General features: G+C 37.6%; 1 protein-coding gene across 2 annotated transcripts in view; it reads left to right on the top strand.

Annotated features, from left to right (window-relative positions):
- IKZF3 (IKAROS family zinc finger 3) overlaps positions 1 to 16,312 on the top strand; it is a 79,458-nt gene that overhangs the window by 11,586 nt on the left and 51,560 nt on the right. Inside the window, exons 2-3 of one of the 2 annotated variants that reach the window (XM_074319637.1) lie at positions 8,298 to 8,351; positions 10,317 to 10,415. In XM_074319637.1, coding sequence (XP_074175738.1) covers positions 8,298 to 8,351; positions 10,317 to 10,415 — 153 coding nt within the window. Of the gene's footprint in view, positions 1 to 8,297; positions 8,352 to 10,313; positions 10,416 to 16,312 lie in introns of both variants that reach the window. The other variant, XM_019747807.2, reaches the window with a different exon arrangement.

Genomic DNA, 16,312 nt, shown 5'->3' with positions numbered 1-16,312 from the left:
GAAGGTTCTCTTGTGCCCATTTATAATTAATGTACCCTTTTGCCCCAAGTTAAACATTATTCAGGCTTCCATCATCATAGATCAGTTTTCCTGTTCTTGAATTCCATATAAATGGAATCATACACTATGTGCTTTTTGGTGTCTAGCTTCTTTTGATCAACATACTCTTTTGAAATCCATCCATATTGTTTCATTTATTAGTAGTTCATAATCTTTCATTGTTTAGTGTGAATATACCACAGCCTGTTTATTGATTCAACTGTTGATGGACAAATGATTGTTTCCTGTGTTTGTCTATACTGTGAACATTCTTATGCATGTCTTTTAGTGGACATATATATTCATTTCTCTTGGACATATATCTAGGACTAGCATTTCTGGGTCATAGGGTAGGTGTATATTTAGCTTTGATACTGCCCAACAGTTTCCAAAGAGGTTGGGCTTTTCCCTCCCACTAGCAATGTCTGAGCGTTCCAGTTGTTCCACATCTTGCTAACACTTGCTATTGTCAGTCAGTCTTTTTCATTTTAGCCATTTCGGTGGGTGTGTAATGGTATTTCACTGTGGCTTTAATTTGCATTTTCCTGATGAGTAATGATGTTGTGTACCTTTGCATATGTTTATTGGTCATTTGAATATCCTTTTTCTAAGCAGAGGCTGTACAACCTAAATAGGGGAATATTGAAGGAAATTTTAGCATCAGGTGGCAGGGGGAGAAGAGTTAAATTAGTTAAGATATCCACTCCATTTCTAATATTCTAATTTCATTTGTTATAGGATCATTTTTCATGATCCTATAGAACAGTTCTTGTGGTGGCAAGATTCCAGGAATAATTACATGTGGTAGTAATAAAGAAAACTGGTGAAGGACCTTACAGAAATAGTAGCTAACACTTCTGTGCCACATTTATAGTCCCAAAGTGTTAATGTTGCAATTGTGAATACATTTTTTTTAGTGAGTGACTCAGTTTCCAAAGCTTTTAGTTAAAAAGTAAAAATGAAAATTTTAGACATGACAAGCTTTATTTTTTTATTATTATTATTTTTTAAAGAGGCATGGGGATAGGGGAGTTAGTTTACTGTTTTGAAGATAAAGGGGAATGTCAGTGTTCAGAGACAGCTTTCTTGGCAGCTGTCAGGCACCAGTGCTGCTGGCAGCTGGCAAATTCAGTGCAGGAGTCTTTCTGAGGTTTGACATTTTGCTCTCCTTTAGCACCTACACTTCCTACTGGGAAAACAGACCAGCCAGTGGAAATCTGATCTCTGAAACTAAAAGTATAATTTAGTTAGCTGGTGTTCTTAATTCTTAATTGAATGAAAATTACTTAACAGTATCAAAATAAAGGCAAGTTTATAACCATTCAAATTAAAAATATGATTACAGATTTTGTTGCTAATGTAAATATTTGGTTTTGTTCATGGAGAGTTTATATTAGAGATAAAAACATTCATGTGAACTTTTATGAAATCTTAATTGATCAGATGCCTGCCACTTCCAAGTTTAAATTTTATTTGTAATCTACCCTCCTTCATTTTGCAGCACATAAAATGCTGGAATATCTGAGAAAAATCTTGGTATCATAACAAAAATTCTAACTAGTGAAGTTTTTTAAATGACGTCATTTTAAAAATGAAAAGAGAATCTGAAGGAATAAAAACAAGCCTGAAATTGTCACGTCTCAGTAAGCATGTCATGAAGGCTTGTTTTCAGTACTGGTAGAAAACAATTTGAGACTGCTAGTAAAGCTTTGAATTTGTAGAGTGCTTTGGAAAGCTGCAAAAGAAATAACCCTTAACTTTTATAGCCCAATATATTTGTCAGCTATCTTAATAATAGACTAGTTATACCTTTTACAAGATTTGTTATTTAAGAGGCAAAGTGTCAGTGGAAAACACTAGTGATTTAATTAAACCTTAAAACACGTCAGGAGTTCAGTTATGTAGTTGTGGGAAGGGCATGAGGGCAAATGATATGAGGGTGTTAACTAGGGTTTTCTGCTAGATAATTTTAGCTTTTAAATGAGATAAGAAAAATGGTTTTATCTAATGATACCAACAAATCCTACTGGAAACATGCCACGTATATATTTGTATATATGCATATAAATATATTTTAAAATATTTTATCTGGATGTTTTGGCATCATGTGGTGGTTATTCTTTTACCCTCTGAAAAGTCACATTAATTTTTCAATCAGTCAAATTTGTAAAATGTTTCGTATGAAAGGTGCCATCTAGATGATTTATAGTTTTGATAACTGCATTAAGGGAAATCACAACTTTCTCCTGAAATTCCAGTTATAAGAATTTTGGAAATATTGATAGAAAATGGTCATTGTTAAGCTATTTCCTGGTATAATATCTTAAAATTTGTGGTTGATATTTAATTTTTATTTTTAATTTTAATTTTTATTTTTACATGATTTGATTTATTTCTGTTTTCCTGATACAGAGTTTTAATGTTTCTTTTAAAGTTATAATTTTGCAGTGGTGGTATCCCAAGTGGCAGTGAGATATTCTAAAATCTAGAACAGTGCTGTTTGGTAGAACTTTCTGCAATGACGGAAATGTTTTTTGTGCTGTCCAACAGAGTAGCCACTAGCCATATGTTCTCTGAGTACTTAAAATGTGGCTGGTGTGACTGAGAAACTAAAATTTTAATTTTAATTAATTTAAACTTAAATATCACATGTGGCTAGTGGCTACTCTATTAGACAGTACAGTATTAGTATTAGTAATAAATCTAGAGCAGAGCTTGGCAAACTTTTTCTGTAAAGGACCAGATAATGACTGTTGTAGGCTTTGCGAGTCATACAGTCTGTGTTGCAACTACTCACCTGTGCCTGAAAGCAGCCATACACAACACATAAATGAATGGGTTTGGCTGTGTTACAGTAGAACTTACGGACACTGAAATTTGAATTTCATATAGTTTTCAAGTGGCATGAAACAATATTCTTCTGATTTTTTTCAACTACTTAAAAAATATAAAAACCATTCTTAGTTCACAGGCCACACAAAAACAGGCGGCAAACTGTAGTTTGTAGAACCTTGATCTAGAGTGTTCATAAGGATCAACGATAAAGATATAAAAATTCATGTGTTTATTCAACAAATATTTACTGAGTGTCCACTGTGAGTGAGCACTATTTTGGGAGCTGAAGATACAGCAAAACATAAATATACAGACAACATCCCTGTTCTCACGAACCTTACATTCTGGTGGGGGGAGACAGATAAAAACAAAACTGACCAAAAATAAGTCAGGTGATGACAATGAAGAAATTTTATGAAGAAAAATAAAAGAGAAAAGAAGTTGGCAATGGAATATGACATTTTATATAGAGTAGTTAGGTAAAGCTTGTTTGGTAAGGTGACTTTTAGGCACACACCTGAGTGAAGACAGGAAGTGGGCCAGGTGTCTAGCTGGGGGAAGAGCATTCTGGTCAGAGGGAAAGGTAAGTTCAAAGACCCTGAGGCAGGAGCATGCGTTACCTGTTCAAGTAACAGGGGAAATGCAGAAAGTTGACAAGATTTATATTTCAACAAAGTTAACCCACTTTGGAATTTTTCCATCATCTGTACCAGACGTGTATAAACATCAGTACAGGAAACTATTCTATCAAAGGCAATATACGGACCCTTCCTCCTTAGCTGTTTAGCGCATTCTTTTGGAAAATATTTTGAAGCTATGTTGACTGCCAGCACATTGAAAAGACCCCACTAGACTGCCTCAAATGGAAATTTTTCAGGGTTTATTTTTTTATTTTTTTGGACTGAATTGTAAAAAATTACAAAAGGGCCCATTAAAACTGAATAGGTTTTGCTGCTCTTAGAAATATTTAACAGGTTTCTGGTCTTTAGTTGGGAATTCCTTCACCATCTATCCACTACTGGGCTTCATATTTTTATAAAGACCATTAATGGGGAAATGTACTTCAATCTATTTTGTCCTTGTGTTTTAAGTATTTTTTAGTACCTAAGAAGGCCATCAATATGACCTGGTTATAGATGGTTTTAATGTCTCCGTTTAGTTCTGAATACTAAGGTAGTCAGAATCTCCTCCCTGACACTGAGCTCGGTTACTTCTGGTGTTATTTACAGCACACAAAGGCCATTTGAAAAAACATTGAGAACTATTTAAATGTCATTGTCAGAGGGTTTTTAAGGGCTCAAGGGACCAGGACCTTTTTCCTTTAGGTCACCAAATCAAAAGCCAACTTGCTCTGTACTAACTAAAAGATGTTTTCACATGAAAGTTGCTCATGTGAAACCTTTGAGCTAGTTTTTTTCTTTTTCTGTTAAGATTCCTTTAGTGTGCAATTAAAAGTTTCACAGGTAGCTTTTTTTTTACCCTTAAAAGAAAACAACACTACCAAACTTAGAGAAAAGGTACAATTCAGTACAAGAAACTATTTTTTTCTGGAAATTTTGAGAGGAGCTGACATAATACCCTATCACCCTTGAACACTGTAGTGTTTATGTTCTATCTTCTCCATAACCACAAAACAACCATCAAAATCAGGAAATTAACATAGATAAATTACTACCATTTAATCCTCGGACCCCAGCCACATTGCTCCAGGATGCTCTCTAACATCCTTTACTGCAGAAGGATTCAGCTCACAATCACACATGGTGTTTATTTGACATAACTCTTCAGTCTGGAACAGTCCCTCAGTCTTTCATGACCTTGACACTTCTGAGGATTACAATTCAGTTATTTTGTAAACTGTTCCTTAGTTAGAGTTTGTTTGTTTTCTCATGGTTAGATTCATGTTATACATATTTGGCTGGAATATCACAGAAATGATGTTGTGTTCTCTTCATTATCAGGTGGCACATAATTTTCATTTGTTGCGTTACTGATGATGATCACTTTGCTCAGGCACAGTGGTGTCTACCAAGTTCAGTTCTCTACTGTATAGTTACTCTTGATCTTTAATAAGTGTTTTGGGGAGAAGCACTTTGAAACTATATAAATATCCCATTCATCATTAGACTTTCAATTTATTCACTTATAAGTGTCAATATGGACTCATGAATTTCTCTTTTTTCAATGGGTTATAATCCAATACTATCATTATTATTATTTTGTGCTCCCTTGTTGCAGATTTGGCCAATGGAAACCCATCAGGATGATTTCTATATCCCCTTCATTCTGTGAGCATTTCCTTGCTTTCTGGACAATAAAATGTTCCAGACTCATATTTTCCCCACCCCAACCCTGGAATCACCGTTTCTCCAGGAAGCCTGTTTCCTTTAAGTGGAGAATATTTACAAGTTAATATCTGGATGCTAGAAGCTGTTTTAGTGTCACTGCTCACTGGTGCTCTCAGTGAACGGGTGAGGAACTATAAACCTATATAGGTGTATATATACCTATATATACACATATACACACGTGCACGTATTTTATATCTTTTTATATATAGTAGAAGCCTGCGTTTATGCCAGTATTCCTGTTTCCAATACACTACCACACGTTTTCATATTTGTAACTCCTCTGACAGAGAAAAATCTGGCTCATTATCTTTATTATATTTACTTATTTGATCAATCCTTTATATAACCAGTCATCTATTGCTACTACCGTATCCTTCTCAGCTCAGATGCTCTCCTTGCCTCATTTGGGTTCTGAAATCCTGTACCAGGGTCACTGTTCTATGTGGACACTCCTCTCAATTGCTTGGGCTCTGACACCCCCATGCAAGGCTGCCTCTAATATGTGGGTGCCATCCCACTCGTGTTCTGACACTGCACTAGACCATTCCCATGCATAGAAGCTCTCCTCACTCCATCTGAGCTCCATGGTGTTAGCCCCCACTGTTCCCAGGTGGGTGCCTTGCTCACCCTGTTTAGTCTCTGAAACCCCACACCAGACCGCCCCCATGAATGGATGCCTTCTTCACTATGCTTAGGTTCTGACTCTTCATGCTATGTTGTACCTTAGCTTCATACCTTCTTCATCTTTCTCAGACTCCAATACTCCAAGTCAGGCAATTCTCCTGCCCGAATACCCTTCTTATCGTACTCAGGCTCTGACTTCCCATGCTTTCTGCCCTCAGTGTAGACTCCCTCTTCATCTCCTTCAGACTGCCCATCCCACATAGGCACACTCCTCATGCTGGTGGGTTCCCAGCAGCCTGCCCTAGGCTGTCCCCTTTCTTTGCATGGACAGTCCTCTCACCCATCTTGGGTTTTGACACCCATACCAGGCTACCCCTTTGATTATTTTTAAAATATATGTACTTTCCTTGCCTTTATGCTTTGCTGCTAACATCTAATTGGTGAAGTGTTAAATTTTAAAAATTAGAATAGAATGTAAGTACAGTGACTATATTTTTTTTAATATGACCAGATTATAGTATACAATATTTAAAATCAGTACTATCCTAAACAGTTTTGGGTATATGATTACCATTAAAATAAAGAACAAAGGTGATTTTCAGTTGCTAGTAATGAAGGTTTTACCTTCTATTGAACCAATCTTCCAACAAATAATTATAGATTCTGGACAATATATGAAAAAATATCTATTACCTGAAGACATTGGGAAATGACAAAACCAACCTGTTTTATCGGGGGGTTTTTTGCCCAAGGGTAGGCCCCAGTTTTAGCCTTAGGGTGACCAAAACTTGGGTAGATAATCCACAGTTTTACTGACTTAAAAAACCATAGCAACCACAGGATTTGGGAAGTAAGGAAGGGAATCCTGGAATGGAGAAGAGAGAGAGAGCTCTTTTGTGTATAAATTATCTGGCTGACCCAAATCTCTAGCTGATCCTTGAACTATACATATATGGGTCAAATTCTGAGCAGCCCATTTGAGGCTAAAATAACAGAAATTTATGTTTTTGTAAGGGTGACTGACTTGTTTCAATTTCCCTGGGACTGTAAAAGTTCTCAATCCCATGCATACTGGGACATCTGGTTATCCTAGCTGCTGCCCACCACAAGTGAGACAGAATTTGAGTTTGAGTGTAGGCAATTTAACTACATCTTTTAAAGAGTAAAATAAACAAGAAAAACTCCCATATTCTTCAAAGGAACATAACAGAATCCAGAAATTCTGTAACATATCATTTACAATGTCCAGGGTACTATCCAAAATTATTAGTTCATATGAAGAAGCAACAAAATGTGAATCATACTCAAGAGAAAAGGAAATCAATGGTGACTAACCCCAAGATGACATAGATATTGGAATTGGAAGACAAGGATCTTAAACAGCTATAATATTTATACTCAAAGATGTAAAGGAAAATATGCTTGTAATGAATTTACAAATAAGAAATCTCAGCAGGGAAACAATAAAAAAGAAAATGGAAAATTCCAATATCTGAAATAAAAAACTCACTGGGCAGACTTAACAAATTAAGATGACAGAAGAAAGAGAAAGTGGATTTGAAGATATCAGTAAAAGTAGGCTAAACAACAGAGAGAAAATAACACAGGGTGGAAGGAGGAACAGAGTCTCAGGGGAACTGTGGAAAAATATGTAAAATTTTAACATACGTGTAATTGAAGTCAGTCCTAGAAGGAAAGCAAGAGTATGGGGGAGAAAAAGTGTTTGAAGAAATATTGGCTGAAAATTTCTCAAGTTTGGTGGGAAACATAATTTTACAAATAAGAAGTTCAGTGAACCCAAGTGGGATGAATTCAAATAAAATCACACTAAGCATATCATGGTCAAACTGCTGAAAACCAAAGGTAAAGAGAAAATCTTGAAAGCATTCAGAAAAAAAAGAATTTTACACACACACATGCACGCACACCAATACAAAACATCACTGACTTCTCATCCGAAACAATAGCGTCTAGAAGAGTGGAAGGCTGTCTTTAAAGTGCTGGGGGAATAACCTGTCAACCCAGAATTCTATATCAAGTAAAAATCACCTTTAAAATTGAAGGCAAAATAAAGCTATTTCCAAATAAATGGAAACTAATTTGTCACACAGTGGCACTACTAAAAATTCTGAAGAAAGATGATACGAGATGGGAACTCATATCTTCATGAAAAAAATCAAAAGCATCAGAAATATTAAGTATATGGGTAAATACAAAGTACTATTGTTTCCTCGTAATGTCTTTAAAATACAATTGCTGTGTAGATAATTCCTTTTATTCTCTTTAAGGCACTTTTTAGAGGGGATATAGAAAAAGAATTGTCCTGTTCTAAAGAGGAAATTTGCTGCTAAAGCTTCCAAAATAGTATCCTCATTAAATTTAGGATGCTCAATTCTGAAAAAAAATTTTACTCTAAGCAGCTAATATTTATAATTCTTTACTTTTCAGATATAAAACCAAATGTGGAACTGAAAAGCCCTGAGGAGCAGTCTGTGCCCACAGGTAACATGAGGTCTTTCCTCTCTAGAAATATAACTTGACTGAAAATACCAAAGAAAGAGGAACATTCTGATTGCAGTAAAAATGCTGTGGAAATGTGTTGGGGTTGTCTCCTCCTGATACAAAAATAACTCATCCATTTAGATCATATACGTTCTTTGACATCATAGGGCCGAACCACATAACCCACCTAATGTTAATCACTGCTTTTTTTTCCCTTTTTTCAACTGATTGGTTTGAATAAAGACAGTTTTTGTTGAATAACATAGTAGCTTGTATTTGAACAACCTGTACTTTTCACTCTAGAATAGTGGTCAGCAAACTTTTTTTGTAAAGGACCAGGTAGTAAATATTTTAGACTTTGTGAACCACATATGGCCTCTGTTGCATATACCTCTTTATGCTTTTTATAACCCTTTAAAGATCTAAAAACCATTCTACCTCTTGGGCCCATACAAAAATAGGCCATGGCTAGATTTCGCCCTCACACCATAGTTTGCTGACCCTTACTCCAGAATAAATTATAAACATTTAAAATAATTTATTTCCTAAAAATAACTTGATTGATTAACTCACTTTGAATCACAGCTTATGCTGTATTACAAAATTTATCATTTAAGTGTCTTTTATGTGTTACTGTGAGTTGTAGCTTTATATTTTAATTGAACCTGTACCTCATATTAGTTGTTCAGGTATGCACTTTATATTAGTCATTTCAGGATTGAGAAAAGTGAACCACTGTTTAAAACAGAGTCTGAGAGTTCCTAGAGTATATGTTATAATATGCAGAAATTAGAAACTTTACCTATTTATAAATCCAAACATGAGTCCATGATGACCATATTTTAGGGACCGCTTAGTCATTTATGGAATATGTTTTCATTTTGCTCCTGCATTCCTGTAAAAGTCCTGTTTCATGTGTTCAGTCATGGCTGCACCTGAACAGAACGCCACTCCAGAATTTCTAGTCACTTCTCCTACTTCAGCCCAGCTTCAGCACCACAGGATTCAGTGTCTGACTATTGGTTGTGTGTAATGGGCTCTCAGTAAATATTTTATTGAATATTGGGAAGGAGTTTGGTAGAAATTGGGTACCTTTTCAGTTCATTTCTTTTGTTATCATCTTTTTGTTAAGCTATCATGCTTACCTGTGAAATAAGTCCAGCTACATTGTCCCCTTTTCCTTTAATCAGTATTTATTATACAAAATTATATTTCTGTGAAACTTGAGTTTTAGCAAGTTTGCTTTTTATTTAAGCATGCTTTTATTATGTCTGCTCCCTCTCACTTATGAACTCCCATAATGTTTTGCATTTCCCTTAATATCTTCTCCGAGTGTACCTTTTAGACTTGTATTATTATCTTTTGTCTGAGTCTTACATTGTAGTTGTGGGCCTATCTACATCTGCAAAGTATAAGCTCCTTTGGGACAGAAATATTCATATCTGTCATTTTGTCAGCATTTAGTAATGTTTGAAGAAATAAAGGAACTCGAGGGCCAATATGTTTTCCATAGAATCACACTTATAATGTGAATAGAAAGGGAAAATAGGAAGCTTACAGGCTTCCTCTAAGGAAAGCATCTTTCCCAAATTGCGTTATGCCAGTATTTTCAGGCTCAGTATTCACTACATATTAATACTTCTTGGTCATAAATAGCAATAGCATCCTACCTAATATTGTGAGTCATACCAAAGGAGAGAGAATTTCTGTCCAGAAGGAACTTGAGTGCATTTTAACTCAGGTGAAAGAAATAGTCAAGAAAATTATGTTTAATGGAAAGCTGCCTGAACCCTGGATATATTTCTAAACCTCAAATTTTCAATATACCCCACTTGGGGTATACGTGAAAGGGATACTGTCTACTAAGGAATCATGTGAAGCTAAAATGGAAGTCTACTAAATACATATTTATAAAAATCCTTTAAAGTTGACTGCATAGTTAAAATTCTTTTTATCTCCTAGAAGGCCCAGTGAATTTGAATGACTACAATTTAACCAAGCCTCATGAAACAGAAAATGCGGACAGTGCAGAATGCCCAGCCAATGAAGATGAAGATATAGGAGGTGAGCCATAGTGTGCAAATTAAAAACTAGTGATTATAGCTATAGTTGAGGCTTAACATGAAGAAGAAATCAGGAACTCTCCAAGGAAAACTTGCATTTGTGGATTGAGTTGGAAATAATTCAGTTTCGTTCATTTTACAAATATTTTCATATAGTAATTTGCCATAGGACATCAGCAAATTTTGAGAATTTAAGGTGCTTTTTCAGTGTTCAAGTATACTAACTTCATTTTTAAAATAATGTTTATTTTACTCTTTTCGTTATAAAAATAATACATGTTCATTACAGAAAGTTTGTCTGGGGTGTTTTCCAACACCAACAATGAGTTCTCCAATTCTCCAGACACCAACTGGGCGTCCAAAAATTAAATTCAGTTCTCATACTAACTCCTAGAGTTACTGCAGAACCCACAGGGTAAGGGCTCAGTCTCACAAGACTGCCTTTGCTTCAACACCAGTTGAAAGTACCATGTCTCCAGGTTACCTGCACTTCTGTCCAGCTTGGTTGCAAATTTAGGGTTTGCTGCAAACCTCCCTCAGGTTTAATAAGTTGCTAAAATGACTCACAGAACTTAGGAAAGTGCTTTACCTGCTTTTAGCAATTTATTATAAAGGATACAGTTCAGGAACAGCCAAATGGAAGAGGTGCATAGGGCAAGGGATGAGATGGAAGAGCGTCCATGCCCTCTCTGGGCACACCACTCTCCCAGCCCCACAATGTGTTCACCAACCTGGGAGCTCTCTGAATCTCATTGTTCAGGAGTTTTATAGAGCTCAGTCTGCAGTCTCCCCTCCCTTCCTGGAGGTCAGTGGATGGTTCTGAAAGTTCCAACCCCCTAATCACTTGGTCTTTCTTGTAGCTAACCCAACCTGAGGCTATCTAGTGTCCCCACCCTAAGTCACCTTAGTAGCTTACACTCAGGTGTGATTGAAAGGGGTTTGTTATGAATAACAAAAGACTCCTATCAGGAAATTCCAAGGGTTTTAGGAACTCTGTGCCAGGAATCTGGGACAAAGATTAAACATTTTTATATTATACCACAGACCACCCTCTGGTCTTTGACCACAATCTCGAATTGTGTAGCAAAAGGATCATAAAAGTCAAGAGATACTGGTATGGGGGAGGAAAAAACTTTCCTCTACCCTTCAGGGGTATTTCAGCTGGTCTAATAATTAAATCTCCATGAGACAGATGAACAAGAACAGATAATCAAATTTAATTACATAGGTACATATGGGAACCCCACATACATGAGAGGTTCAGAGACAGAAAGAGAAAATAAGGCACATTTGACATTCTGAGCTAAGGCACTTTGGGACTTCAGAGGGTCATTGCAGGACAATAAGAAGAGCAGATGTTCAGTAATTAGTTCGCCCTGCCGTATAGATAGGTCAAAAAAAGGTTATCTCTGATAATCTCTTATAGGCAAGGTCCCTAATTCACATTCTTTTAGGTAGTTACTGGGAAGGGGGCAGAAATTTCTCTTAAGCCTGCAAGTTCTCATTTGGCTTTAGCTCAAAATAATCTGCACATCGTAGAGACACATCTTGGGGTGACTCATCCTGAATATAGACTGGCATATTACTAGAGTCACATACAGTCATTAATGATAAGCCCAGTCCCTCATCATATATGCATATATCTCCCAGTTAGGCTTGCAGGCTTCCATTTGATCTCATCAGGTTCCTAAAGCAGGAGTGGTCGCAGCAATATATGGCTTCACCTTTTCAGGCATCTTCTCTAATTGAGCTAAGAGACAATGTTATTCTCTTACTCTGAACCTCTCTTGAGATTTTAATGTAATACTGTATTTCCTTCGTCATGTTACTCACTGATTTATTCCTTTACTCTCAGCTACATTCCTCCTTTTCTCCATTTATAACTGAACTTTTCCACTGTTGGAAGGAACATTAGGTTTGGTCACTGTGCTGGTCTAGATTGCAGGCAGCAGCAATACTAGTGTAGCGAGTGCCTCCTGCTCAGTCCACTGCTAGTTGTATAGGGTAGAGTTACTTAGGTCCAGAACTAGTGGGCTTTTTTTTACCACTAGGCAATATAGCTGCAGATTCGCTATTAACCTCAGTTTTGCTAAATGGAGTGAAGGCACAACTTGCCCTATCAGGCCCTTCGGAATTCTGACATAAAGGTTTAAAACTACACTTATAGTTTCTTACTTAGGGATCATCCCTGTTTCTGGCACTTTTAGTTGCAGACCTGGTCCTGTGACTACTGCATCAGATAGGAAAGAGAAAGTTGAGGTGATGCAGGGAAGAAAGAAAAAAAGTATAGTCATTATACCAGTGTCTTCTTCCCGTGGGAAAAATTGCATAGTCATACTAGCATCCTCCCCCATCCCCTCTCCCCCAGGTCCACCAAAAAACCAGAGGAATCTATCTAGTAGGGACACTCCCTTAGCCCCTCTGATGTCAAGTCTGAGAACACACTCTTGAAGACATGTAAACCAGCCCTTCATACCTACATCTCCCCCTGTCTTATACAGCCAATGTTTCAGTTGTCTGTTCCAATTCGCTATGAAACTGTTACTCTGAGGAAGATGTCTCTCTGCCCATTGTTTGACATTATGGTCTGTAAAGTGTGTTCCTTGGTCTGTAGACATGTGACCTGGCAGTCCAAATTGGTATAATATCTTCTGTTCTAGTTCTTTTTTAGTACTCTGACCCTTTGCATCTACCACCATGTAAGCAAAGTCTAGTCCAGAGTCAATGTCTATTTCATCAAAACCCATTTGTAGCCCTCCTGGGACTGGCATTGGTTTAGTGTAATCCACTTGTCATCTATGTGTGGCGCCTTCCCCCTGAGGAGTCTTACCCATAGCCATCTGTAGCCTCTGTCTTTCTTGTTGACAGACAGAGCAGTTCTTGTTGGCATTCTGAGCCTCAGAGTGTACAAAAGGAATATGTCCAGATTCACCCCCTCACTGCTACAGTCCCCAAATGCCTACTCATTTCGTGGACCCAACTGGCCACCTCAAGCGAGTACATTGCGATAGCCACTCATTGGTTCCAGTAATGGATATCGGCATGCCCTACTTTAGTGCATCCCTCAATTTCCCATAGTGATTTCAATAGGGCAGGGCCCCATATGGGTGTCCTTTTATAGACCAGGTTTCCATTGTCCTTTGCCTATCCGTATGGCCAGGCCATTGGCCATGACCCATTAGTCGGGTAAAAACTGAAACAGAGACTTTTATCATTGTGCAATTTTTCCATCACTGCCAAGAAAACAGTATGTAATTAATCTCACTGAGCTGATTTGTTTTTACCTTCTTCAGTCAGAGTGGTAGTCTTCCAAACAAGATGTTGTCCATTCTTCTTGGAACTGCCATCCATAAATCAAGCAACTCTTGATTGGTCGGTCAAGAGCTGTCTATAGGGCATTGTCCAAGTAATAGAATCTGGTAGCTCTTTACACAGTTCCAAATAAGTCCTAGGAGAAAAGAGATTCTCTGCTCATGAGTATCTCCTGCTTGCATTCCCCAGGTAGCATAATCCTTATAAACCATTTCCATTTTATTATGGAACTCTTCTGGGCACTGCCCTCCACCATAGAGTATTTATCTGATATCACCTAAGACATCATGGGCATTTGAGATATTAAGATTGTTTTTTGTCCTGGAATCATAGGGGCAGTTTCAATTTATGTCCGATAGCAGGCTAGTAATTGCCCCTGAAATGGAAATTCTGTAGTCCAAAGTCCCAGTAGTGATTGCTGGGAAGCACTTTCCGGCTTTTGCCATCAGCCTTATGCTCCTCATAGGGCTATCATAGACTTTGTCTATACCTGCGCTCCAGCTTCTCTGGTCTGTGTGCACTTGGACAGCCTTATCCATTTCCATTTAGCATGTTCAATTAATATCGCTTGAAAGACAGATTTACATGCTTCTATTTTGCAGACACACTTTCCCAGTCAGACACAATGTCCACCTTTATAATACATTCAGGTAAAAGAGACTCAATCACTTCAAACATACCAGATTTTTTCCAAACTTTTACCTTTATCCATCAACCCTTACATTTCTAACTGTAACCTCCATTAGAATTCATCAACAGGTTTTGGTTTTCCCATCCTAGGTAGGGGAAGGGTTCGTCGGTCAGACATAGTATCCATTACCATAAAACGTTCAGGTAAAGGAGACACAACTTTTTCACATAAAGCCAGTTTAAACGTTCCAATTTTCACCCAAACCTCAATTTTAATCTTATTAGCTCTTACATTTCTATACTCTCTCAATTTAATTGAAGATCCAGTTAGGGCTTCACCAACAAGTTTTGGTATTATAGTGTGTGAGGCTCCCATGTCAGGGAGTCCCAGAAACTTTTCTTCTCTACTCCATGACCATTTTACCCTTTCATATGCAAAAGGCTTTGGGTCCCTAGGGACCTTGGCCCTGGCCTTTTTGTCAATCTTTGTCATGATTAATCTGCCTGACTATTGCCCCTGACAATTCAGATCAGATTTCTCATTGTAATCTTTGCCTTTTGGCTTTTTAAATTGGGATGAATAGAGTGGACTTTTTTGGGACCCTTTAATATAGGGGAACAAGCGGGAGGTCCTTTTGGTCCACCCAACCTTCACAATGCAGTGTTAAGACCTTTGTTCCGACCCCATTAATGTTCATTTTATTTACCCCGTTTCTTAATAACCATCTAAAGATTTTTACCTGACTGAGATGAGTCCCTTAACTCACCCCCTTTCTGTTTCTTCTTTGTTTTGGCTCTATCGATGTTTTCTTTATTCACCTTATTTGTTAATAACCATTTGTAATTTTCCACCTTTTTGGGACAAGTCCCTTGACTCTCCCCTCTGCCTCTTCTCATTTTCTTGTTAATTAACCTAATGTTTTTTATTAGCATCTGTAAGACCCAGGAGGGGAAGCTGAAAAAGCAAATTCAATAAGGCTTCTCAGAATGTTGCTAGATATTGCAGCAGTAAGGTTAAATGGGCTGCCATGCAAAAGGGGTCCCTTGTTTTGACTGTGTTTTCTTAGATTCTGTTTGAGTTTCTGCAGCAACCATTTATCACAGGACCAATTATATTAACTATATTTTCTTATTTTCTGTACTTTCAATGTTTCGGACACCTTACAGACCTGGGGAAAGGTTGTCCCTGTCAGGGATAACCAATTCTTAGACATAGGAAAGGGCTTGGCCAGGAGATTGCTTTTCATATACAAACCAACCAATTCAGAATCTATTACCCCCAACCGTCTCCTTACCTAACTCTCATACACTAAGCTAATACTTTCACTGCTTGAAATCCCAGGGTGTCCTAGGGCCAAGTACTGGACAACTAGAGACCACTCTTAATGTCCCACAGCCTGCGAGAATTATCCAAACTAGCCAATCCTAAACTGTTTATCCTACCCTGCCCTGCCTTCTCTCAGAAACTCCAATAAAAGCTCTGGTCTAAGATTTTTCCCTCACTCTTTTTTTCTGCCTTCGGACTGACAATGGTGCTTTCCCATGTGACCCTGCATGGCATGTGGTGCCTCTTCTCTGGGACCTCTGTATAATAAGCTTCCTTCCAAACCTCATTCTTGTCTCCACCTGTGGCTGCACTGACTTTACCATACCCTATGCAACATGTACATTCTTAGCACACCCCCTTAAACCGTAACATTTATCATGACCTGCTAACAGGCACATTCAGTAGGTGAATATCTTGATTATCATAAAGCTAGTCCCATATGGCTTATAGACAAAGCATATCAGCTGCTTATCTGGGATGTTCCCCTTGGCATTTATAGAGGGAGTTGGATAGTCCTTCTTTCAGGGTAAACAGACCTTACAGTAGCTTTTGTCCATTCCAATAGGCTGGCTGTTCCCTTGGGAAAAACGTTCTCTGTGTCTGAATCATGTATAACTATCTGTGATTTT

This window comes from Rhinolophus sinicus, linkage group LG15 (genome assembly GCF_036562045.2).
Source record: "Rhinolophus sinicus isolate RSC01 linkage group LG15, ASM3656204v1, whole genome shotgun sequence".
Lineage (NCBI taxonomy): Eukaryota > Metazoa > Chordata > Mammalia > Chiroptera > Rhinolophidae > Rhinolophus > Rhinolophus sinicus.
Note: the sequence above shows the minus strand (reverse complement) of the source record. Positions and strands in the feature narration are given on the sequence as shown.